Source organism: Tachyglossus aculeatus, chromosome 4 (genome assembly GCF_015852505.1).
Source record: "Tachyglossus aculeatus isolate mTacAcu1 chromosome 4, mTacAcu1.pri, whole genome shotgun sequence".
Classification (NCBI taxonomy): Eukaryota; Metazoa; Chordata; class Mammalia; order Monotremata; family Tachyglossidae; genus Tachyglossus; species Tachyglossus aculeatus.
Genome location: NC_052069.1, coordinates 107,228,836 through 107,256,288, shown reverse-complemented (window position 1 = coordinate 107,256,288; position 27,453 = coordinate 107,228,836). Strand labels below are relative to the sequence as shown.

Here is a 27,453-nt window from a genome sequence, read left to right as displayed (position 1 = left end):
GGGCTCTTTCCACTGAGCCACGCTGCTTAATATACAACTTAATTAGGTTAGATAGAGTCCCTTTTCCATGTGGGGCTCACAGTTGAAGTAGGAGGGAGAAGAGGTTCTCATCCCAGCTCCACCATTTGTCTGCTGTGTGAATTTAACATGTCCAAAACAGAGCTCTTTATCTTTCCACCCAAACCCTGTGCTCTCCCAACTTTCCCATCACTGTAGATGGCACCACCATCCTTCCTGTCTCACAAGCCCATAACCTTGGCATTATCCTTGACTCCTTGCTCTCATTCAAGCCACATATTCAATCTGTCACCATTGGTCCTGCCTTCACAACATCGCTAAAGTCTGCCCTTTCCTCTCCATCCCAACTGCTACCATGTTAGTACAATCACTCATCCCACGGTGCCTCGATTATGCATCAGCCTCCTTGCTGACCTCCCAACCTCCTGCCTCTCCCCACTCCAGTCCATATTTCACTCCACTGCCCAGATCATCTTTTTACAAAAACGTTCAGGACATGTCACCCCCCTCCTCAAAAATCTCTAGTGGCTGCATATCCACCCCTGTATCAAACAGAACTCACCATTGGCTTTAAAGCACTCCATCACCTTGCCCCCTCCTACCTCCCCTCACTTCTCTCCTTCTACAACCCAGCCCACACACTTTGCTCCTCTGGTGCTAACCTGCTCACTGTGCTTTGATCTCACCTGTCTTGCCGCTGGCCCTTGGCCCACATCCTGCCTCTGGACTGGAAAAACCCTCCCTCCTCAAATTTGCCTGACAATTACCCTCCCTTCAAAGCCTTACTGAAAGCACATCTCCTCCAGGAGGCCTTCCCAGACTAAGCCCCACTTCTCATCATCTCCCACTCCTTTCTGTATCACCTTGACTTGCTCCCTTCCCTTTCCCAGCCCCACAGCACTTACATATATATCTGCAATTTTATTTATTTGTATTGATGTCTGTCTCCCCCATCTAGGCTGTGAGCTCGTTGTGGGCAGGGATTGTCACTCTTTACTGTTGTACTGTTCTTTCCCAATTGCTTAGTACAGTGTTCCGCACATAGTAAGTGCTTAATAAATACAATTGAATGAATTAACTATGCTTAAATTACCCATCTGTAAAATGGAGATTAAGACTGTGAGCCCCATGTGGGACATGGACTGGTTCCAATCTGATTAGCTTGTATCTAATCCCAGTGCTTAGTACAGTGCCCGGCACATCTTAAGCACTTATAAATGTCTTAAAAAGATAGGTATTTAATCCCCATTTTGCAATTGAGGAAACTGAGGCAAAGAGAATTTAAATGACTGGCCCAAAGCCACAAGCGTGGCTCAGTGGAAAGAGCCCGGGCTTGGGAGTCAGAGGTCATGGGTTTGAATCCAGGCTTCGCTACTTTTCAGCTGTGTGACCTTGGGCAAGTCACTTAACTTCTCTGTGCCTCAGTTACCTCATCTGTAAAATGGGGATTAAAACTGTGAGCCCCCCTGTGGGACAACCTGATCACCTTGTAACCTCCCCAGCACTTAGAACAGTGCTTTGCACATAGTAAGTGCTTAACAAATACCATAAAAAAAATTGGCAGAGCCAGGATTAGAACCCAGGTTCTCTGACTCCCAGGCCTGTGCTTTTTCTACTAGGCCACACTGCTTTCATTCATTCAATCATATTTATTGAGTGCTTACTGTATGCAGAGCACTGTACTAAGCGCTTGGGAAGTACAAGTTGGCAACATATAGAGACGGTCCCTACCCAACAGCGGGCTCGCAGTCTAGAAGGGGAGACAGACAACAAAACAAAACATATTAACAAAATAAAATAAATAGAATAGTAAATACGTACAAGTAAAATAAATAGAGTAATAAATCTGTACAAGCATATATACATATATACAGGTGATGTGGGGAGGGGAAGGAGGTAAGGCGGGGGGATGGGGAGGGGGAGAGGAAGGAAGGGGTTCAGTCTGGGAACTGTTTGATGATAGCTCACTCAAATTCTCTGTGCGGACATCTAGTCTGTGATGAACACCATTTCTTTGGCTTATAAAGGCCAAAGTCCATTGGTCTTCCAAAGTCCTGGACTCCATTGTTTTGATTCCCACGAGAAGGACCACAATTTGCTTTGGCAATTCCATTTCAGTCAGTAGTTTTGAGAAGCAGCTTGGCCGAGTGGATAGAGTACAGGGCTGGGAGTCTGAAGGACCTGGATTCTAATCCTGGCTCCACAACTTGTCTGCCGTGGTTACTATGTGCCAAGCACTGTCCCAAGCGCTGGGGTAGATAAGAAGTAATGAGGTAGTCCCACTTGGGGCTCACAGTCTTGGTGCCCATTTTGCAGACGAGGTAACTGGGGCATGGAGCAGTGAAGTGACTTGCCCAAGATCACACAGCAGACAGGTGGCAGAGCTGGGATTGGAGCCCAGAGTCCTCTGACTCTCAAGCCCAAGCTCTTGCCACTAAGCCATGCCACTTCTCCTGGTAGGGCAGAGCGGGACCTCCAGGGTTGGTGAGGTCCCTCCTCCGTCCTTCTCCCCTCTCTCCTTCCCTCCTGCTCCTCCTCCCTCCTTCTCTTCTTCCCTCCTGCTTCTCCCTCCATCCTTTCTAGACTGTGAGCCCATTGTTGGAAAGGGGCCATCTCTATATGTTGACGATTTGTACTTCCCAAGCACTTAGTACAGTGCTCTGCACACAGTAAGCACTCAATAAATACGATTGAATGAATGACCTTGGGCAAGTCACTTCACTTCTTTGTGCCTTAGTTACCTCATCTGTAAAATGGGGATTAAGACCGTGAACCCCATATGGGACAGGGATTGTGTCCAAACCAATTTCATGTAACCACCCCAGTGCTTATTATGGTGCCTAGCACATAGTTAGTGCTTAACAAATACCACAGTTAATTAATTATTGAGGTCTTGCCACACACAGAGCACTGTACTAAGGGCTTCCTTTCACTTTCGCCCCAGACCTAAGTTTTTCAGGGCAGGTCAGAGTGATTGGCCCATTTTGTGCCAGTGCACTCCCAGCCCGACAAATAACCAGCCCCTGATATCTGGTTTAGGCCTCTCACAGGAGCTGGAAAAGAGGGACCACCAATATGACATCAGTAACCACAGGGACCTTCAGCAGGGCAGGGTTCTCTCACAGCGCCCAACAAATCTCAAGATTGTCAGGGTGGAGCCACCTCAAGAAGGCCTCACTTCTCAGAACAGGAAGGCTGAGGGGCACCCTGATTGCCACTCCCTAAGCTGGGGCTACCCGTGACTGCCATCCCAAGGATCAGATTTTCACTTGGCTGTGGCGGAGGCACTGAGGAGCAGTTGTGGGAGCAGAAAGGAGCTTGAACTATAAAACCAAACAGAACCAGCATGGCCTAGGAGTCAGGACCTGGGGTCTGATCCCAGCTCCGCCAATTGCCTGCTGTGTGACCTTGGGAAAGTCATTCAACTTCTCTGTGCCTCAGCTTCTTTATCTGTAAAGAGGGGTTAAATACCTGTTCTCCTTCCTACTAGACTGTGACTCGATCAGTCATATTTATTTAGCGCTAACTGTGTGCAGGTCTGTACTGAGTGCTTGGGAGAGTACAATATAACAGAGTTGATAAACATGTTCCCTGCTCACAACGAGTTTACAGTCTAGAGGATGTCCCATGTGGGACAGGGACAGTGTGCAACCTGATTAACTTGTATTCACCCCAGGACGTAAAACAGTGCTTGCGCTTAACAAACACAATTATAATAATGTAATAACAATAGCCAGATACCACCTTGCAGAGCACTACAAAGTACAGTGCTTTGCATGTAGTAAGCATTTAAAAAATGCCATTATTATTATTATTATTATTATTATTATTACCTGAGGTGCTCTCCTCAGCCAGCCAGCATCCTATTGGAGGAAACTTGGGGTTTGTGAGGGAGGTTCCCTTTGCTTCTCTCTGGGAATCCTCACAAGCCATGATCTTCCTGCCCTGAGCTATGGGAAAGGGAAACAGTCTTTGGATCAGCAAGACAGCTTAATAATGAGGCAAGGAAGTTTAAAAATGAGGTACAGTGGAGCCTTCCAAAGCAAGATTTGACTCCTCTGGGGTCATCGTCTTGAACCTGGAGTTTACAAGTTCATTCTGGAGAGCTCAGTGAGGCGGAATGGCTCGTTTGCTTTGTTGAGTCCATTTCAATCAGTGGTATTTACTGAGCCTTTATTTTGTGCAGAACACTGTATAAAGAGCTTGGGAGAGTACAGTACAACAGAGCTAGTAGACACGCTCCCTGACCACAGTGAGCTTGCAGTCTAAAGGGGGAGACAGACATTAATACTACAATTCTAACCAGTGGGTGCCTGGAAACCTTTACAGTGTTAATAGCAAACCGCCGATTCAGCAGTTTGTCCCTTGAAGTCATCTCTGAGAAACCAGAGCGGGGAGGAGGCGGAAAGGAAGTTTACTCACTTCTCTATAACTCACTTGATGATAATGCTGTTTATTTAGTTTTATTTTCACATTCCCCATGTATTTGTTTTCATAATTTTACTTTTATTGACAGTAAAGTGTTTAAACTGACTGCTCCGTTGTATTTATTGATACCATTTCTTTCTAGAGCACTAGTACTCTGCAGATGTCTGGTGAAGACAGCTTAATACCAGGGCTGCTTTTCTGCTAATGGAAAAAAAAAGAGCCATATAGCTGCCATCTATTACAAGGAAATTGATGTTGTGCTTCTTTCGCTTCTGCATATAAAGGCCTTTTTCCCCCCCTCCATTTGGGAACGGAACTAGAAAGACAGTGGGAATGGAGATTAAAAATCTGCCCTACTTTTTAGCCAATTCCCCAGCCTTGAGAGCTGGTTGGGGGTTCGGAAATATTTTCCTTTTCGGAAAGATTTTTTTTGTTAGGGCCGATGTGCTTTGTTCGGTACATACATTTTCTTGGGGATGCTCGATTAAATGTTGAAAATAAAGGGGGATAAGGAACAAGATATTTTACAGCATGTTGGGGTCCATCTGTTCATCTATTAGAATCTGGGTTCTCAGAGGGCTGAGTCTGACAGATCTTGAGGGGGTTCAATAACCTTAACTTTTTTTTCCTACAAAAACGGGCAGCAGAACTGACAATTGCTGAGTCTTAGCTGGATTTTGGATAGATGTGGGGGCGGAGAGGGAGTGTACTGTTACTACTGATCCAGGAGGCAGGAGCCTGGTGGGTTCTGACTGGTGGTGGCTGAATCTTCTGCTCTTAAGACTTATTGAGCATCTCAAAAGGACACAGTCAAGAGAAACAGCCTCCACCTTTAAATATTTTTACAGCACCCAAGGAGGATGGGTTCAGTTAAGCTTCATTTATTATCCCTCAGGTAGCAACAGAAGTTATGATGACGTCTTTGTGAGATCGGCAACCCCAGGGATCGTCTGTGAGATGGCAGACCTGGGTGGCCACAGATTTGAGAAAAAATTTCTGTCTTGGAGGTAAAACCAGCTTCAGTCCAAGTGTGCTTGGCTTGGATGTGGTCTGTACGGAAGGAAACCTCAGCAGCTACTACTTGAGCAAGGAGTCATTTAATATGGGGAGTGGGATCTGGAGGTGGGGAAAGTGCTTTACACAGAGTAAGCGCTCAATGACTGAATGAATGAAGGGCAGGGAATTCTCCTCTTTGGGGAACTGAAACAGTTTCCTTCAGTTTCCTTCCCGTGTTCCCGCTTGGGCCAGTTGGGATCCCTGAGGGGATGTTTTACCTATCTAGACTGTAAACTCATTGTGGGCATGGATTGTGTCCATCAACTCTGTATTATACTCTCTCAAGTGCTTAGTACAGTGCTCTTCATACAGGAAACACTCAATAAATACTCTTCATTGATTTTGGAAAGGGTAGTTGGTTGTTTTTATTTTTTTTGGCAGAAGTATTTGGCCTGGGGAAAGAGCATGGGGCTAGTAATCTAGAAGCCTAGGCTCTACTCCCAGCTCTGCTATTGGCCTACTCTATGACCTTGGGCAAGTCATTTAACCTTTCTGTGCTCCAGTATCCTAATAATAATAATAGTGGTATTTAAGTGATTACTATTGTGCACTGTATGAAGCGCTGGGGTAGATGCAAGATAATCAGGTCAAACACAGTCCCTACCTGACATGGACTCACAGTCTAAGGAAGAAGGAGAAGAGGTATTTAATCCCTATTTTAGAGACGAGGAAACAGAGGCACAGAGAAGTTGTGATTTAGCCTACATCTCCCAGAAGGCAAGTGATGGGTCTGGGATTAGGGGACAAAAACACCTGCTGTCCCTGGGTCTTAGACTGTGAACCCTGCAAGAATGGGGATTGTGTCTGATCTTACTAATCAATCAGTGGTTTTTATCGAGCACTTACTGTGCGCTGAACACTATACTAAGCACTTGGGAGAGTACAATACTAAGAATTAGCTGACACATTCCTTCCCCATAACAAATTATTATCTGGTATCTACCCCAGCTCTTAGCACAGTGTTTTGCTACAGAAGAAAAGCTTAATAAATTCCATCACTACACATTCTCTGTTGAATACTTCGAGTAATTCACAGAGAACACTGCCAGCTGGTAATGTACGGACGGTTCAGAAACGTTTTCATCGTTGACCTTGCATCCTAGGTGTTCCTTTCCCCAAATCTTTCCCCACATCGTTATAAATCCACCTGGCACTGCAATGGCTCTTAAAAGCTGAGAGGAAGGGGGAAAGGCCCGGTAGTAAGAAGGACCCGGGTTCCAATCCCTACTCCTCCACTTGTTTGCTGTGTGACCTTGGGCAAGTCACTTCACTTCTCTGTGCCTTTTAAGAAACTTTCTTTCTCTTCCCCCTGCATGTGTTTGACCCTTGCGGATAATAATTGAGTGAGGTATTACCCTGTTGTGTTTTTGTTTTTAAAGGGTATTTAAGTGCTTACTCTGTGCCAGGCACTGTACTAAATGCTAAGGTAGGTAGAAGCTAAGCTGGTTAGACACAGTCCGTACCTCATGTGGCACTCACTGTCTTAATACCCATTTTATAGACGAGGTACCTGAGGCACAAAGAAGTGAATAATAATAATAGTAATAATGGCATTTATTAAGCACTTACTATGTGCAAAGCAGTGTTCTAGGCATTGGGCGGTTACAAGGTGATCAGATTGTCCCATGGGGGGCTCACAGTCTTAATCCCCATTTTACAGATGAGGTAACTGAGGCACAGAGAAGTGAAGTGACTTCCCCAAAGTCACGCAGCTGACAGTTGGCGGAGATGGGATTTGAACCCATGACCTCTGACTCCAAAGCCCGTGCTCTTTCCACTGAGCCACCCTGCTTCTCTAAGTGAATTGATTTGCCTCAAGTCACACAGCAGATAAGTGGCAGAGCCAGGATTGGAACCAAGTCCTCCGAATCCCAGGCCCATGCTCCTTCCACTTTCACCCCCTCACACCCTGCACAGATCGTTATTTTAAAACAATGTTGGAGCATATCACTTTCCCCTTCCTAAACCACTAATGGCTACAAATTTCATTTTCCATAAATGAAACTACTATTAACTTTACGACTGTCCATCTCCCTCTTACCCAGAAGCAGCATGGCCTAGTGGAAAGAGCATGGGCCTAAGAGTCAGAGGACCTGCGTTTGTTCATTCATTTAATCCTATTTATTGAGTGCTTACTGTGTACAGAGCCCTGCACTAAATGCTTGAGAGAGTAAAATACAACAAAAAACAGGCACATTCCCTAATCCTGACTGACAATTATTTGCTGTGTGACCTTGGGCAAATAACTTCTCTGCTCCTCAGTTATTTCATCTGTAAAATGGGGATTTAGACTATGAGCCACCTGTGGGACATGGATTGGGTCCAACCTGATTACCTTTATCTACCCCAGTGCTTGTACAATGTCTGGCCCATAGTAAGTGCTTAACAAATACCATAAAAAGGGACTCTCCTTTACTGGGTGCACCTGTGATCTCCCTCAGATAGACAAAGCGGGCAAGACCTTCTTCCCCTCTTTCTCCATGGATCCCTCAATCAGTGGTATTTATTGAGCACCTATCAAATATTGAGCAGTGTATTAAGCACCTGAGAGTTTCCTCATCTGTAAAATGGGGATCAAATCCTATTCACTCCTACTTAGTCTGCAAGCCCCATGTGGACAGAGTCTGTATTCAACCTGATGATTTTGTATCAACCATAATGCTTAGTACAGTGCTTAATACATAGCACATAACAAATACCACTATTATTATTATTATTCATAATTTTTACTATTCCTGACTCTCTTCTCCTGCTATACTCCAGCTCATTCTCTTTGCTACACCCCAGCTCTCAGTCTTTGCTCTTCCCAATTTTAACTCCTACCTGTTCCTGGCCCCTCCCTCTTCCATTACCAACATATTTCTCATTACTTTCCCCTTGCAGAGAAATCCCTCCCTCTCAAATCTGCCAAATTATGTCTTTTATCCCCTTCACAGTCTTAATTTTTTTTTTTTTTAAAAAGGCACCTCTTCTAAGAGCCATTCCCTGACTCATCTCCACCTTCTTGGTAAGACTGTGAGCCTGTTCTGGGCAGGGATTGTCGCTATTTGTTGCTGAATTGAATTGCTCTGCACACAGTAAGTGCTCAATAAATACACTTGAATGAATAAATGAATTACATCCCTTAGTCCTGGTTTGTATATCTTATTTATTTGGTTACCTATTTAACTGCTTACCATTTTTTAAAACCATTTGTATATCAGATCTTCCTCTTTTACCTATTGTGTATTTGACAATCTGGGCCTGGTTTTCAATCAATCAGTAGTGTTTCCTTAGAGTTACTTTTCTACCCCATTAGACTGTAAGTCTCCCAAGAACTTAGGCTGTTTTAATCAATCAGTGGATTTATTGAGTGTTTTCTATATGCAGAGCACTGTCCCTGCTTTTGTCTGTTCCCAAGCCCTTTGCTAGGACTTGATACACTAAAAATACTCACTCTATCAGGTCATCAATCAATGGTATTTAGCACTTACTGTATGCAGAACACTGACTATAAGTGCTCTTACCTCTCTTGTCTGTACACAAGTGGCTAGCACGGGGTCTTGTCCATGGGAAATACTGTATCAATCAATGGTATTTATTGAGCAGAACATACTAAACATTTGGGAGAATACAATTAAGTTGGTAGACACAATTTGTGTCCTTAAGGAGCTTCCTGCCTGGTGTGGGAGACAGATCTAGTGGGCTCAGACAATACGGCTGCTCCTCAAGATGAACAGCAGAAACCTTTGATCAGCCTTAGTGTGGTAGGACATGACCTATAAACTCTCAATATCTTGCTTCCTTAAAAATAAGCATTTCTAATTGATTGAATCATTAGGGTTCGGGGTCCCTGAGCCTGCCTGCTAATTGATTTCTTAAAGTTCCTTCTGTCAACTATTTAGTCCTGCCAATAAGGGTGATTTAGGTTGGGCAGAGTTCACTTTCAAAGAGCCTGTTGATCTGTGCTCCCTCCTGGCATGGTTCTTGAAGGCCTGAACTTTGTTGGTCCAGCTTTTAAAAGACTTCTAGGATCCAGTTGGACTACTGCCGTCTGTTGTTCTTTGTGGCAGTGTGTACAGTATATGAGTTTGGCTTAGCATCCTGAAGAACAGGAAGTGTGTTTCTTTACTAAATAGTGGCTTCCGGCCTAATGCTATTGCTTGAAAGGCAGTGATAGACTAAATATATATTTGCCTTCCTCAGGTGGCCATTGTAAGACATCATTTAGTGGGGAAAAAACAGTGGGGGGAAAAAAGCCAGCAAGTATCTTAATGTCTCTGTGCCTCAGTTTCTTCAACTATAAAGTGGGGCTATAATAATAATAATAATAATGATTGATTGGGGCATTTGTTAAGCGCTTACTTTATGGTAGACACTGTTCTAGGTGCTGAGGTGGGTACAAGCAAATTGGGTTGAGCACAGTCCCCGTCCCACATGGGGTTCCCTCTTACTTAGAATGTGAGCTCCAAGTGGGGCAGAGACAGTGTCCAACCTGATTAACTTGCATTTGCCTTATCGCTTAAAACAATGCTTGGCACATAGTAAGTGCTTAATAAATACAATAATAATAATAATAGTGATATTAATGATTTTTTTCTTGGCCTTGAATAGTTGTTTTCTTGGTTTTTAACAAGGGAAGACAGAACCAGTAGTACTACCTATTCCTGGCCGAGAGAGATGGAGTCTCTCGAAAACCATTATGCAGAAAGTATTTCTCCCAGATCCACTGTGGTCCAGGACATCCCGGAGCCGAGCTCCTTGAAGCGAAGCCTGCGCAAAGCAATGGTGGGAGAGGGTTTGGCTGAGTCTGGAGCTTATTCAATGCAGAAGACCATCAGGCCAGTAAGAAATATGCAGCTGCTGAGTGACGCCACCCAGATAAAATGGAGGAGCCAGCCAGCCACAGAAGGCTTGGGCTCTGCGGTACATACTCTTCGGTCCCCAGAAGGGTCCAGCCCACCTCCAAGCTCTCCTTGTGGACCTTGGAAGGACAGATCACCCCAGACTCTGGGGTTTTCCAGGAAGAGTCCAAGCAAGTGTTTTCTGGGAAGCCTGAGAGAACCCTCTCCTGACTATAGGCTGGAAAAACTGAAAGAAAAGATCCAAGCACAGAAGCATCAAGGCCCAAATCTCCCATGGGCCCCAAACCCGTCTCCCTCCTGCCTTACTGGAAGATCACCTGGGAAGCAGACGCTGAAGAAGAAGGTTCGAAAAGTGGCATTTGCTCCACCACCCCCAGTTTACAGAGGTCAGTATTTCTTAGTTGAGGAGTCTGCTGGCGGGCACAGTTGGCCAATAATTGGTCAATCAATGAATGGTATTCATTGAGTGCTGTATTTAGCGATTGGGAGAGTACTGCACAACAGAGTTGGAAGACACATTCCTTGCCCACAGGAGCTTACAGTACAGAGGGGGAGACAAATGGTTGTACATATATGTACCAAAGTGTTGTAGGGCTGAAGGTGGGGTGAATATCAAATGCTTAAAAGGTGTAGCTCAAAATGTATAGGTGACACAGAAAGGAGATCAAATAGGGGAAATAAGGGCTTAGTTGGGGAAGATGTCTTGGAGGAGATAATTGTATTTATTGAGCACTTACTGTGTGTGTGGCGGGGGTTGGGGGGGGGTGAGGGTAGATAAGTTCCTTGCCCACAGTGAGCTTACAATCTAGAATTTTAGTAGGGCTTTGAAAATGGGGAGAGTGAAAGTCTGTTGAATATGAAGAGGGAAGGAGTTGCAGGCCAAAGACAGGGTATGGAAAAGGGGTCAGTGGTGAGATGGATGAGACTGAGGCACAGCAGTTAGGTTGGCTTTAGAGAAGTGAAGTGTAAGGGCTGGGTGGTAATAGGAAATCAAAGAGGTAAGATAGGATAAGGGCAAGCTGATTGAATGCTTTAAAGCCTGTGGTATGGAGGTTTCTATTTAAGAGTTTGGATGGGCAACCACTGGAATGCTTGAGGAATGGGGAGATGTGGACTGAATGGCTTTTTAGAAAAATAATCTGGATAGCAAGAGTGAAGTAAGAGCTGGTGTGGGGAGGTGCAGGAGACAGGGAGGTCAGCGAGGGAGCTGATGCAGTAGTCAAGGTGGGATGTACCTGGATCAGCGAGGTAACTGTTTGGATGGAGAGAAAAGGGCAGATTGTATGGTTTTGAAGGTAGAAATGACAGGATTTGGTGACAGGCTGAATCAAACAATCTTATTGATTGAGTGCTTACTGCGTGCAGAGTGCTGTACCAAAAGTGCCTGTGAGGGTATAACAGAGTTAGTAGACACATGCCCTACTTGTAATAATAATGATGATGGTATTTGTTAAGTGCTTACTCTGTGCCAAGCCCTGTTCTAAGCATTGAGCAATGTTCTAAGCGCTGGAGCTTACAGTCTAGAGGGGGAGACAGTGATATAAATAAATCATTTATGGATATGTACATTAGTGTTGTGGGATTGGGGGTGGTGAATCAAGGGAGCAAGTCAGGGTGACCCAGCAGGGATTGGGAAAAGAGGAAATGAGGGCTTAGAGAAGCCCTCTTGGAAGAGATGTGTCTTTAATAAGGTTTTGAAGGTGGAGAGAGTAATTTCTGTCAAATACGAAGAGGGAGGGCATTCTAGGCCAGAGACAAGATGTAAGTGAGAGGTCAGTGCATTTGTTAAGCGCTTACTATGTGCAAAGTACTGTTCTAGGTGCTGGGGGGAATACAAGGTGATCAGGTTGTCCCACGTGGGACTCACAGTGTTCATCCCCATTTTACAGATGAGGGAACTGAGTCACAGAGAAGTTAAATGACTTGCCCAAAGTCACACAACTGACAAGTGGTGGAGCCAGGATTAGAACCCGTGACCTCTGGCTCCCAAGCCCAGGCTCTTTCCACTATTCCGTGTGCTGCTTCTTCTTCTCTGTAGTAGGAGAGCAGTGAGGTAAGGTAGGAGGGGACAAGTGATTAAGCACTTAAAAGGTGATGGTAAGAAGTTTCTGTTTGATTTAGAGGTGGATGGGCAACACTGGAGGTTCTTGGGGAGTGGGGAACCATGGACTGAACCTTTTTGTAGAAAAATGATCCAGGCAGCAGAGTGAAATATGGACTGGAGTGGGAAGAGACAGAAGATAGGGAGGTCAGTAAGGAGGCTGATACAGTAATCAAGGTGGAATAGGTTATGATAAGATAGAAAATGATGATAGAATAGAATATGTGGGTTTTGAATTACCAGGATGGATGGATGGGAGAGTCCCTCTAGGCTGTAAGCTCACTGTGGGCAGAAAACATCTACCAACTCTTTGGTATCGTGCTCTCCCAAGTCCTTAGTACAATGCACTGCACTCAGTAAGTCCTCAGTAAATACCATTGATGATGGTAAGAGAAGGATTGAATCACTTCTTTTTCTGATTATGAAGTCCTGGATCCCAGGTCCTGGTCAGTTGGACTAGAAACCCGGGAGTTAGGACCAAGGCTGGACTTATTAGATCCTGTGACTGATTACCCTCTCCCTTCCTCCTCACCCCTTTGCTACTTTTAGTAGTGTAATGAGTGCTTGCGGGCTGGGGGCGGGGCTGATTTGAACTCTTCTCTCTCTCAAGCACATGAGCTTGTCCCTGTCCCTGAAGTTTATTTGGAGTTTATTTTAAGCACTTCCTGTTGCCCAGATGTGTAGCTGCAAATTTGGCCAAGTGGGGAGGAAGTGGGGAGGGAATGCTGATAGTCAGCACAGAGAAGCAGTGTGGCTCAGTGGAAAGAGCACAGGCTTGGGAGTCAAAGGTCATGGGTTCTAATCCCGGCTCTGCCACTTGTCAGCTGTGTGACTTTAACTTCTCTGTGCCTCAGTTACCTCATCTGTAAGATGGGGATTAAGACTGTGAGCCCCTTGTGGGACAATCTGATTACCTTATATCACCCTCAGCACTTAGAATAGTGCTTGGCATATAGTAAGTGCTTAACAAATACTTGAAGCAGCATGGCTCAGTGGAAAGAGCATGGGCTTGGGAGTCAGAGGTCATGAGTTCAAAACCCGGCTCCGCCGCTTGTCAGCTGCGTGACTTTGGGCAAGTCACCTAACTTCTCTGTGCCTCAGTTACCTCATCTGTAAAATGGGGATTAAGACTGTGAGCCTCACGTGGGACAAATGGCTGGGTCAAGCACTAAACTTGAGGTGGACGAGATGGCCTGATATGTAGATTTCCACCAGCAGTGCTCTATGACTCAAGAACTGGAGCAAAAGAGGTGGACTCTAAAGATAATCCAGGGCTGCGGGTTAGTGGTTTGAGATTGATGAAGGGATAGGGGAGCTAGTGTGTTGAGTTTAGTAGAGAGGGTGGTGAGGGAGTCAGTTTGGTCATCAAGGGAAGGTAGTTTGGGTATGGTGGTTAAAGGGTACATGATGACTTGAGAAAATTGGATGGGGTCAAAAGATCGGAGATTATCGAGCATGACTCACTGATATTTGATACCGATTTTGAAATCGGTATCAAAATCCTACCAGGGATCGGGATCTATTATCTTATAGAACTGTTCCATCTTCCACATATACTTCCTCTTAAAAAATAATCATTTAGCTCACACCCTTGTAGTTCCCCCAGTTTTTTCTGACCCATTTTAAAATTAGTTGCTGAACTCACCATCACAGGAGCATCCACAGGAGAGCTGCTTTTCTTTTAGCTGGTTCATAAAGGGGGCTTCTTTAAAAGGATCCCTTTAAATAAGCCCCAAGGACTTTCACATTCCCTTTCCTCCCTACACCTGCCTCTCAACAGACCACCACTCTTTCCATCTTCAACAACGCAGTAACATAATATCTCCTTCAGGAAGCCTTCCCTGACTAACTTCTCACCTCATTCATTCAGTCGTATTTACCTGATACTCCCCCCTGCATTGCCTTTGCATTTGAGTCCATACCTACTAAGCGCCAAGATACTCCACCCCCATAGCACTTAAGGAAATATCCTTCTACTCTGTTGCTATCCTATCTGTAACTTATTTTAATGTCTCTCTCCCCTACTTGACTGTAAGCTCTAGGCAGGGCAAGGATGTAATCTAGGGCAGGGATGGGAACTACAAAAGGTACTATACTTTCCCAAGCACTTAGTACGGTGCTCTTCCCACAGTAAACACTCAATAAATACCACTGATTGATTTTATATCGGCCCTCTTCTAGGTTTCAGTGCAGTGACACTAAAGCCGAAGTGCTCTGTGGAAGGAGAAGTGGAAAACTGGAATGTTGGCATCTATGGAATCTGTGGGCCAAGAAACCAACCTGCAGGTAGGTACGGCTCCTGAGGATGCAGCATTGTGTACTGTCATCTCTTCCCTTTAATTTCCCAAACTAAGATGCCTGAACAAGGGGAGGGTCTTCAGGGAAGGAAAATGGGCAAAGAGAGGCCTGGTATGAACAGGGTCTCTGAGACTTTGGAATCCGTCTGGCTTTACCATGGCAGAGGAGCCTTGTGAGAAGTACTGCAGGGGTGACCGAGACCAAAGGCCAAATTGGGATTCTGTAAGGAGGAGGTGAGGAGGAATGTCAGTGAAATGATCTGATATAAAGACATTTTCAAGTATGGGAAGAGAGCTCCTCATGGGCAGGGAATGTGTCTGTTGTACTATACTCTCCCAAGTGTTTAGTACAGTGCTCTGCACACAGCAAGTGCTCTATAAATATAGTTGGTTGATTTTAATAAATTGTGATGGTGAGCACTTTTAAACAAAGGTCCCAGCCCCAAATGAGAGGGAGGGAGAGCGGGGCTGGTGTTAGCAGACTGGAATTTCAAGGAGTTTGAAGGGGAGAGCAGGAGGAAAGGCCACTTTGGGCAGGTGCCGGAGAGAGACAGGTAGGAAGGGAAGGGCAGTTTTGCAGGTTAGAGCAGGAGGAAAAAGCAGTTTGTGGGGAGAGAGGGAGGAAAGCAGTATGGTCTTACCATGGGGTCAGGAAGCCCTAAAAATAACCCCTGTTATTCACTCATTGAAAGACCAAGATGCTATTCACAGCCCTGATTCCTCAAGTAGGCCTCAATGTGCCCTGGATCTTTCTCCCTTTTCCAGGATATTTTTTTAACAAAAGAAACCCTCCTGCCTTGCCTTTTATAAATGGACAAAGATGGTGGCGGATGCTTTTCCCTTTTACATTCTTCTCTGATTGAATGTGCTCTTGGTCATTATCTGCTCTCCAAATAGCCAGCGGGCTGCACCCCCCTTCCATCAGGCAGCCTCTCAGTCTTAAACACTGTTGGCCATTTCTAATGGCTCCATTTAAGATCTCAGTGACATCTGACCAATTTACAAGCCATTTTTCCCCTACCTGTAGATATTCTGGAGGATCCATTAGCGTAATACCATTGGCAATTATTGTTCATTCTGTGATCTCAATCTATAAGTCACATAATTTACTGGCTGTGTCCATTTATATTTTCTAAAGTGTCTGCATTTTAATCTCCTTGTTAACCTTTTTTCGAGAGTGAGAGGGGCATTGTCTGCCCAGATGGAGTGACATGGTGAAGCAATTCCGGGGAATGTAAGAGCCTAGCCTACTATCACAATGTGTATCTGTATGGAAGTGTCATGCACATTTATATCAAAAGAGGAATAGGCCTTACAGGCCTGAAGTATTGTGGAAAAACGAGTCATCCATTGAACAACAGAATCTTCATTTAAATTAGATTCTACCTGGAATCCAATATAAATGAAGCAGCATGGCCTGATGGAAAGAGCATGGGCGTGTGAGTCAGAGGACCTGAGTTCTAATCCAAGCTCTGCCGCTTGTCTGCTGTGTGACCTTGGACAAGTCACTTCACTTCTGAGTCTTAGTTTCCTCATCTGTAAAATGAGGAATGAGACTGTGAGCCCCATGTGGGACAGGGACTGTTTCCAACCCAGGAATCTTGTATCTACTTCAGCGCTTAGTACAGTGCCTGCCACATAGTAAGCACTTAAAAATGCCACAATTATTAATTTTCATTATTATTATTACCTGCATTTTAATCCTGCCCCTGCCACATGCCTGCCGTGTGATCCTGGGCAAGTCACTTAACTTCTCTGTTCCTCAGTTTCCTCATCTGCAAAATGGTTTTTAATATTCGTTCTCCCTTCTCCTTAGTCTGCGAGTTTGGTGTGGGAAAGGAATTTTGTCCAATCTGATTACATTATGTTTATCCCAGTGCAAAGTACAGTGCTTTGTACATAATGAGCACCTAAAAAAATACCATTATTATTATTGTGGTTATCATCATCATCATTATTATTATTGTTATTATTACTAAAACTCCCTGATTTGAGACCGATAAACATCCCCCAGGTTGATCCTCAGATTTGCTCCATTCATTCATTCAATCGTGTTTATTGAGCTCCTGCTATATGCAAAGCATGGTACTAAGCGCTCCAGTCTCCAGGGTGGAGTCTGCCCAGATAGAATGAGGGACCCAAAGCTGAGTCTATTTTGTGTGGATGTCCAGAAAGGAAGGCTGCTGCTGCCTCCCTTGTCACCTAGGAATGTTGCATCGTGGCAGATGGAAAAGAGACCCAGAATCTCCACTTTCCTTTAAGTGCCACCGCAAGCTTCTCCTCTTTTCTTCCCCGTCAAAGGCCCAAGAGAAAAAATCAAAGCGGTCAAAAGCCATCATGCTGTCCACACGAAGGGGTCACCCAGGTCAACGGCCCCTGGAAGAACCCTGAAAGACCAAGGTAAATTTTGAAAATGATTCGAGGTCGAAGAGTAAATGTGTCAGTAGAGAGGATTTAACGTCTGGGATGGGCAAATGGGTGTGATGGAGCCATTAGAGCAGAAGGCTTCCCACTGCCCTACTGGGTGACCTTCAGCCAAGCTATCCGCTTTTCTGGAGCCTAGTAAAACTGGAACAGATGGTCCCATTCGATCAGGAAACAGTAAGCTATCTGTTACTATTAGGAAGCCCCTTTACCCCAGGTGGAACTGGGGTTCTGCGATCGTCTCACGGAAGATCCTTTTGAGCCAGCTGGGTTTTTTTTCATCCATAAAACGGGTTGGCGATACTAAATTGCCTTGAAGGGAAGGGAGGTGTGTCTTCTAAAAAAGGACATAATAACTACAGTATTTCATTAGAATGTGCTTTCTTAGCCCGTTCATACATGGGGTTAGCCTGTCTCGGGTAAATGATCCTAAAATGATGGTTGTAACCTCATGTTTTGAAGAAATGGGGTGGGACGGACTGTCTGATCTGATTAGCTTATGTCTGTCCCAACGTTTAGAACAGTGTTTGACACATAGTATGCATTTGAATATCATAGTTATTATGATCACTATTATTATTATAATGTTAATCCTCATGTCTCTAATGGAATTTTTAGTCCTTAGAGCACTAAAAGGAATGTGTTTTTTTTCTTTTATTTGTTTTTTGTGAACATGGTAACTGTTTAAAGCTTTAGAGGAAAAAGTTAACTCGGTAGTCATTTCTTCATGTGTATTAAATCCACTGAAAATGTGACATCTTCATGAAATACTATGCTTTGAACATATTGTTGGGGTGTGGGGAGGACTATTTAAAATGCACAAAATATAAAATCATTTCTCTCCTTCCCTCCCCTGCCCCTTTTTTGTTTTAATGGATAACTTGAAAAATGGCTTGCTCTTCCTCTGAGACTAGGTCACAAGATCATGCCATGTGAAACATTCATCATTGTAACTGCCAGTGTCACAGTGTCTTTATTGGCCATTAGTTTCTGTCAGTGATGAAGTCAGAGCAGGTCTAAAAAGAGATGAATTGGAGGTCAGAGGTCAGAGCCACAGTGCTTGGGAATTTGATGAATTATAAATTTGCTGTAGTTAACAAAAAATTAAATCACAATAGTTGTAAAATATTCATCTGTCCGTGCAGAGCAAAAATGGAGCAGAATATATAATTTAAGATTATTTCGTTTAGCTTTGCGTCTTTTATAGTAGATTAAGCCTGTTCCATAACTTTGACATAGCACACTGGAGATTTCATAGATTAAACATAGATTCATAGATTACATTTTCATAGATTAAAATTCTCTTAAAAATAAATTGAAATTAAACTGCTCAGTTGGGGAAAAAAAGTGCCCAGTATGATTCATTTACTTATTTGATAGCTTTAGGACAATCCTCCAGGGAAACTATGAAAAAATAGCTACCAGCTATTGTAATTTCAGAACTAAAGGTGGATTGTCTCGGGTATTAGATTTAATGTTAATCCTAAACTTAGTGAAAACCCCATGGTTTTTGCCAATTATTGCCAGGAGGCTTCATTCTGACTTTAATTAGTTCTCAGGGTCAATCGAGTAGACCTCTGATTCTGTCAGATGAAGGATGCATTTTCGACCCAATTGAACACCAGACATGGGAGGGACAGGATTTAGGATAAATATTATTTTATATGTGATGGCTGGCCCCTAACAAGGGCAACTGTATTGGTTGGTCTTAGAGGGAAATTGACCAGGAGATATCAGAGCTGTTAAGGTTTCCTTAAGGTCAGTATTTGACTCCAGCTCTCTAGGGTGCTACTACAAGGCCCTACTGAGAGTTCACCTCCTCCAGGAGGCCTTCCCAGACTGAGCCCCTTCCTTCCTCTCCCCCTTGTCCCCCTTTCCATCCCCCATCTCACCTCCTTCCCTTCACCACAGCACCTGTATATATGTATATATGTTTGTACATATTTATTACTCTATTTATTTATTTATTTATTTTACCTGTACATATCTATTCTATTTATTTTATTTTGTTGTATGTTTGGTTTTGTTCTCTGTCTCCCCTTTTAGACTGTGAGCCCACTGTTGGGTAGGGACTGTCTCTATATGTTGCCAACTTGTACTTCCCAAGCGCTTAGTACAGTGCTCTGCACACAGTAAGCGCTCAATAAATACGATTGATTGATTGATAGGGTGGTTCTGAAAGAAGTGACCTGGCATCTCAATTTGGGCAGAATGGTCACCCTCTTTAGGGTTCTGGCACTCCACCTCAAAGGCCTTGGGTGAGGCCCATTAATAGTCCTCTTCTGGTCAGAGTGGCCACAGTGGGGAAGCAGGGAAGCAGAAAACTAGAGGAAAAGCTTACCAGTGACCTCTGCCACCACCACCCCCTGCTTCTCTATCTCTCTCCATTCCTCCCTCCCTTGTGGTGGCAGCCAGCAGCAGGTAGCCAACAGTGCCATGGAATATTCTGGCACTGCTAGAATGGGCTCCCTGGGATAGACTTGGGAAAGTCCAGTTCAGACTTACCCATCACCATCACCCTCACCTCTGCTGCTTCCGCCCGGGTGGCAGTAGCAGTGTTGGGAAGCAGCGTGGCTTAGTGGGTAGAGCATGGGCTTGGGAGTCAGAAGGACCTTGGTCCTAATTCTGGCTCTGCCACTTGTCTGCTGTCTGACCTTGGGCAAATCCTTTCACTTCTCTTTGCCTCAGTTTCCTCATCCAGAACATAGGGATTAAGACTGTGAGCCCTATGTGGGACAGGGACTGTGTCCAACCCAATTACCTTGTATCTACCCCAGCATTTAGAACAGTGCCTGGCATATAGTAAGCACTTAATGAGTAGCATAACTATTATTATTATTTTTATTTTCAACAGCGCTGGGGAACCTGCCCCTGCAGAGGGCAGTGGTAGGAATACTGTAGGCTGGCTTAATCACCCGTCTCTAATAATAATAATAATGTTTAAGTGCTTACTCTGTGTTCTAAGCCTTCCCAGACTGAGCCCCTTCCTTCCTCTCCCCCTCGTCCCCCCTCCATCCCCCCATCTTACCTCCTTCCCTTCCCCACAGCACCTGTATATATGTATATATGTTTGTACATATTTATTACTCTATTTTACTTGTACCTATCTATTCTATTTATTTTATTTTGTTAGTATGTTTGGTTTTGCTCTCTGTCTCCCCCTTCTAGACTGTGAGCCCACTGTTGGGTAGGTACTGTCTCTATATGTTGCCAGCTTGTACTTCCCAAGCACTTAGTACAGTGCTCTGCACACAGTAAGCGCTCAATAAACACGATTGATTGATTGAGCACTGGGGTAGATACAAGGTAATCAGGATGTCCCATGTGGGGCTTACAGTCTTAATCCCCATTTTCAGATGAGGTAAATGAGGCAGAGAGAAGTAAAGTGGCTTGCCCAGGGTCACATAGCAAACAAGTGGTGGAGCCGGGATTAGAACCCACATCCTTTGACTCCCAAGCCTGTGCTTTTACCACTAAGCTGAGCTGCCTTCTGTCTTCCCTTTCCTCCTTCCTTTGCTCCTCTCTATGACCCTCCAGACCTTGTCTTTTTCCCCACTGGAGAGGCCTTTAATCTTGTCACCTTATCCCAGGAGATCTCTACATATAGGATTGGTGTGAATCTGAAATCAAGGGAGGTCTGAAATCTGAGAAACAGGAAGCAGAGAGGTCAGCAAAGAGGCTGTTGCAGTAGTCAAGGCGAGATAGGATAAGTACTTGGATCGGCATAGTAGCAGTATGGATGGAGAGGAAAGGGCAGATTTTAGCGATGTTTTGAAGGTAGATCCGAGAGGATTTGGGAACTGGATATGTGGATTAAATGAGAAAGATGAGTCAAGGATAACACCAAGGTTATGGGCTTGTAAGTGAGGGAGGCTAGTGATGTCTACAGTTATGGGAGAGACAACCGGAGGACAGAATATGGGTGGGAAGATGAGGAGTTCTGCTTTGGACACGTTAAGTCTGAGGTGTTAGTAATAATAATAAGAATAGTAATAATAATAACAATAATAATGGCATTAAGCACTTACTATGTGCAAAGCACTGTTCTAAGTGCTGGGGAGGTTACAAGGTGATCAGGTTGTCCCAAAGGGGGCTCACAGTCTTAATCCTCATTTTACAGATAAGGTAACTGAGGCACAGTGAAGTTAAGTGACTTGCCCAAAGTCACACAGCTGACAATTGGCAGAGCCGGGATTTGAACCCATGACTTCTGACTCCAAAGCTTGGGCTCTTTCCACTGAGCCATGCTGCTTCTCTAGGACATCCAAGGACATCTTCTCAGTAGGACATCCAGGTAGAGATGCCCTGTAGGTAGGTGGAAATGCTAGACTTCAGAGAAGGAGAGAAGTCAGGATTAGAGAGCTAGATTTGGGAATCAACTGTTCAGAGATGGTAGTTGAAGCTGTGGGATCAAATAAATTTTCCAAAGGAGTGGGTTTATATGGAGAATAGAAGGGGATCCAGAACTGAGCCCTGATGGACTCCCATAATAAGAGAGTGGGAGGTAGAGGAGCCTGAAAATGAGAATGAGGAGGAATGGCCAAAGAGATAGGAGAACAAGGAAAGGTCAGTATCAGTGATGCCAAGGTTAGATAATGTTTTCAGGAAAAGGGGGTGGGCCACGCTGTTTGACAGCTGAGAGGCAGCTGAGAGGTCAAGGATGATTAGATTGGAATGGAGGCCATTGGATTTGGCAAGAAGATCATTGGTGACCTTTGAGAGGGCAGTTTCTGTGGAGTGATGGGGAGGGAAGCTAGAGAGGAGGGGCTCAAGGAGAGAATTGGTGGAGTGGAAGTGGAGGCAGTGGTTGTAGACAACTCACTCAAAGAGTTGAGAGGAATGATGGGAGGGAGATGAGACAACATCTGGAGGGAACCATGGGGTCAAGGAAGTGGCTTTTAGGATAGGAGAGACATTAGCATGTTTAAAAGTAGTGGGGAAGAACGCATTGGAGAAGAAGCCTTTGTAGAGTGAAAGCTTGACAATGGTGGTTGGGGAGGGAAGAAAAGAGGGGGCAAGTTTCGGGTAAAGTGCCAAGGAATGAGGTAGGAGATGCAAGTGGAGGAGGTAGATTTTGAGAAGAGTCAGGAGATTTCCTCTTGAGATAATGCTGGGAAAGAAGGGAGAGTTGGAGAGGGGGCAGGAGAAGGGAGGGACTCGAGAGGAGCAGGGGATATTTCAGAGAGATCACACTTGATGGTTTCAATTGTATTCATTCATTCAATCATATTTATTGAGTGCTTACTATGTGCAGAGCACTGTACTAAGCAATTCAGCAACACATAGAGACGGTCCCTACCCAACAACGGGCTCACAGTCTATAAGGGGGAGACAGACAACAAAACAAAACGAATGGGTGCAGGTCAGTAGGGGCAAGAGATGGGGTGACGGGGAAAATGAGGGATTTGAGGAGGGAATTAAGCATCAAAACTGGCTCATGTTATAATGGAGGGTAAAATAAGACTGAAAAATCTTGGTACAGATTGATAAATCTTTTGAGACTCTTTGGATTGAAAGGTAAATGTGGCTGATTTGTGGTTAATTCCTTCTGTTGTTTTGGTTGCTTCCAGAAACTGACTACACAGTTCTCACTGCAACAGTTATAGGGCAGTAAATTGGGAAACTGAAAGGCGATACTGACCTTTTTACAATTTGGACTCCCAGAAATTCAAAATATTTTTTTAACCATTCCAAAAAATAGTACTTGGGAAAGCTGCTGAATTGACTTTTGAGTCATTCGCGGTCTAGACCCAGAGGACACCTTCTTGAGCTGAAAGTCTCAGCCATTTTGAATGACTTTGGATTTACATTTTAAGTAAACTTGCTAACCTGGTTAGACTGTAGCAGATGAAGGGCCTATCTCAAGCCCGGGTTTCCCAACAGCATTTTTCTCCCACCCTTTCAACTTTGACAGCCTACCTGCCATTCCAAAACTGCATACGGATCACATCTAGGGCTCTCTTCTAGAATTGAAGGAGGTGATAAGTGTTCTCTGAACCTACTATCCAAGGTCTCCAGTGTGAGTAAGATAGTGGGCTCCTTAAGTTGGTCTGTTGCCCAAAGAGATGTGCAGTTTCTCCCACGATTACCCTTGTCCCCCAGTAGTAGCCATCTGTTACTACTGGGTGGAGCCCCTTTACACTGGAGATGGGAAAATCCCCTGAGGCCTCCATGACAGAAAAGCAGCTTCATCTAGTGGATAGATATGGGCCTGGAAGTCCAAAATAATAATAATAATAATAATTAATAATAATAATGTTGGTATTTGTTAAGCGCTTACTATGTGCAAGGCACTAGATCAGGGGTCTAACCCTGGCTCTGCCACTTGCCTATTCTGTGACTTTGGATAAGTTGCTTCACTCCTCTGGACCTCAGTTACCGCATCTGTAAAATGAGGATTAATACTGTGAGCCCAGTGTAGGACAGGGACTGTGTACACCACAATTATGTTTTATTTACACCGATGCTTAATACAGTGCCTGGTACATAGTAAGAGCTTAACAGGGAAGCAGCATGGCTTAGTGGAAAGAGCCCGGGCTTGGAAGTCAGAGGTCATGGGTTCTAATCCTAGTTCCACCACTTGTCTGCTCTGTGGCCTTGGGCAAGTCACTTAACTTTTCTGTACCTCGGTTACCTCACCTGTAAAATGGGGATTGAGACTGTGTGCCCCATGAGGGACAACCTGATTACCTTGTATTTACCCCAGCACTTAGAACAGTGCTTGGTACAAAGTAAGAGCTGAACCAATACCATAATAATGATTATTATTACTATTATTATTTATAATAACAAAAATGATAAAAAATGATAGGGGTCCCAGTTAACAAATCCCTCTTTCAAAATGCCCTGTGAGACTTTAACGTGGAAATGCAAAGGCAAGGTGTGTGTGTGTGCATGTGTGTAGTCTATGGCAGAGGGCTATTGAGAATGTATTTATAATGATATTTGTGTAGGTATTGGCATCCAGTGAATATAATCAGAAATTATGAAGTAAAACCTTGATAAATGTTGTTTATTATGTGACAACATTTATTAAAGAAAACTAATTTGTGCCTGGAATGTGGTGGATCGTTTATTTTTTGCATTCTGTGAGGGTCCTTGTTCGTCCACTGCTGGTAGCAGGCATTGATTCTCCTCCTCTGTATCCTGCTGACTCTTGCCAGTTTAAAAACAAATTAGTTTACTCCAGCGAGGGGAAATCGTCAAAAATAAAATTATATTTCCATTAACCCTCCTGCTATCTCCTCCAGTCCATTGGGCCCAAGATGCCTTAGGAAAGTCCTGTCATCTCTGAGTCTTGGGAGACGGCCGTGTTTTTAAAGGGGAACCATCTGAATTGCAGACCCATGTCTCATCTCTTTGAAAACACAGCCATATGGGGAATGCCTGCTGGGTTCCAGTGACTGATCTAGGAAGCCGGGTTGGGTGGGGAGAAGAGAGGGCTTGGGGAAACTTGATTTGTAAAGCATCAAGTGATTTTTACAGTATCCTTGCAAAAATTGACCAGCCTATCAGTATCAACAGGATTGATGAAGGGCCTCCTATGTACAGGGCACTCTATGATGCACTTGGGAGACATACAGTTGAAGTAAAAAACATCCTCCCTATCATTAAGGAGTTTACAATCTGATCTTCCCTGACCAGTTCTTCCCCAGACCCCCCGGCCTCTCTACCCTCCCAGGCCCGTGCTTCATAAGAAGTAAAATAAACACAAATGCCCAGCTTTCCTGGAGGCCACAAATTCATACTGGCTCTGGGCAGCTTCAAAGTTGCTACCCAGGCCACTCTTAATGACCCACAGCATGGAAGAACAGGGTCTAGTGGGAAGAGAAAGGGCCATGGAATCAGAAGGAACTTGTTCTAATCTCTGTTCCACCACTTGTCTGCTGGGTGACCTTGGGTAAGTCACTTCACTTCTCTATGCTTCACTTCTCTATGCCTCTGTTACCTCATCTGTCAAAGGGGGATTACAACTGTGAGCCCCATGTGGGACAGGGACTGTTCAGTGCTTAGAACAGTGCTTGGCACATAGTAAGTGCTTAACAAGTACCATGATTATATTAGCTTGGATCTAAGCTGTGAGCTTGTTGCAAGCAGGAAATGTCTGTGTATTGTTATATTGTACTCTCCCAAACACTTAGTACAGTGCTTTGCACACAGTAAACACTCAATAAATGTGATTGAATGAATGAATCCACTCCCAGTGCTCAGTACAGTGCCTGGCTCATAGTAAGCGCTTAAATACCATAAAAAAGAAGGGGGTCAGGGTATTATCAATAATTAACATCCCCGGATAATAATAATAATAATGACGGCATTGGTTAAGCGCTTACTATGTGTAAAGCACTGTTCTAAGCACTGGGGAGGTTACAAGGTGATCGGGTTGTCCCACAGGGTGCTCACAGTCTTAATCCCCATTTTACAGATGAGGTAACTGAGGCCCAGAGAAGTTAAGTTACTTGCCCAAAGTCACACAGCTGACAAGTGGTAGAGCTGGGATTTGAACCGATGACCTCTGACTCCAAAGCCCATGTTTTTTCCGCTAAGCCACACTGCTTCTCCCCATATAAATCCAAGCACCTATTTGAACCCAAAGCTCCAGTTTGCTTTCTCAATGACTCTCTTACCAGGTTACAGAGGTGTTCTGGGCTCAGCCCAGCTGTAGAGGCCTGGGCAGGATTGTTGCGGGGCAAGGAGCTTGCAGTCACTAGTTGACTGTGACTAGTATCTGTAAGCGTCTTAAGAGCAGAAATTGTGTCTATCAACTCGAGTGTATTGTCCTCTCTCAAGCACTTAGTACAGGGCTCTGCACACTGTAAGGGCTTAATAAATATTATTGTTTGAAGGTGGGAGTGGTCTTCTCTCAGGCCTCCTCCCCAGCTTGGTCCCCAACACTGTGGCAGTCCCAGAGGTGGCAGCTGAGGAGGAGGGGGCCATCCCAGCTATAAAATGAGTTATACGAAAAGCAGGGATATGGGGCCAAATGCCTCAAGGTTCAATAAGAGGGGATTCAGAGGGGGAGAGGCCAAGGAAAGGGAGGAGCCTCCAGCTTCTTCCCCACTCTGCTGTATACTACAGGTAGCTACATGGATCATAATTCTGAAACATCACTCAGCCTGCACCTCTTTTCTGCTCAAAACAATCCACTGTCTTCCTGTGCCTTCCTGCATCAAACCTCCTCCCCACTGGCTTTAAGTCTTTCCACCAACTCATTCCTTCCTACCTGTTTTTTTCACCTGCTATTTTCCATCTTGTTCTCTTAGTTTCACCCAAGCCAGACTTTTACTTGTATCTACCTCTTGCCTCTTCCCCCTTTCCCATTCTGCTCCTCTGCCCTGGATCTCACTCCTTCCCCAACTGACAAACCACAGTTCTCCTAACATTTGATGCCCTCCTAAAATCCCTTCTCACCCAACAAGCCTACCCAGAGCTGTATTCACCCATCAGCCAATTCTAACATGTATGTATACCCATCCTTAGCACTCAAGTATACTTATACAATAGCATATTTCGACCACTTAAGCTGTAAATATTTTTCGTGTTTGTTTCCCCTGTTCAAATATATGCTCCTTGTAGACTGGAATCACATCACTTCATTCTGTGTTTCCCAAGCCCTTGGAACAGTGCACTGCACCAAGTGGGTGCTCAGTAAATACTAAAAAATACTACTACTACTATCTGGTCACCTCTGCCTGGCACGTGGTAAATACTACTACTACTGCCTGGTCACCAGGTAGAAGCAATATGTGGGGATGACACATCTGTTATTTTTTCTGCTGAAGGAAACTCTAGCTCTGCCATTGTGGAACCACATCAGAAGTAGCATGGCGTAGTGGAAAGAGCACAGACCTGAGAGTTAGAGGACCTAGTTCTGATCCCAACTCCACCACTTGTCTGCTGTTTGACCTTGAGCAATTCATTTAACTTCTCAGTGCCTCAGGTACCTCATCTGTGAAATGGGGATAAAGACTGTGAGCCCCACGTGGGACAGGGACTGTGTCCTACCTAATTGTCTTGTGTCTACCCTAGCCCTTAGTACGATGCCTTGGTATATGGTAAGTGCTTAACAAATACCACAATTATTATTATTTGGTTCAGAACTAGGGTGGCTCAGTGCTGAAGAGAGCACCATTTTGTCTGGAGAGCCAGAAAATCCCCCAGAGACCCAAGGCATGGATGAAAAAAGGTGAGGGTGCAAAGAGAGGAACTGGAGATTTCAGAATACCCTCTGTGGGTCACTCTGAACATCCTTTTGGATTTGCAGAAAAGTAGTAGGACCATTTAT

The 27,453-nt window shown here is 44.5% G+C and overlaps 1 protein-coding gene across 1 annotated transcript in view; it reads left to right on the top strand.

Annotated features, from left to right (window-relative positions):
• CCDC187 (coiled-coil domain containing 187) overlaps window positions 1-27,453 on the top strand; it is a 100,995-nt gene that overhangs the window by 12,683 nt on the left and 60,859 nt on the right. Inside the window, 4 exon segments of the mRNA XM_038745666.1 lie at window positions 5,342-5,453; window positions 10,119-10,732; window positions 14,629-14,733; window positions 17,046-17,144. Coding sequence (XP_038601594.1) covers window positions 5,342-5,453; window positions 10,119-10,732; window positions 14,629-14,733; window positions 17,046-17,144 — 930 coding nt within the window.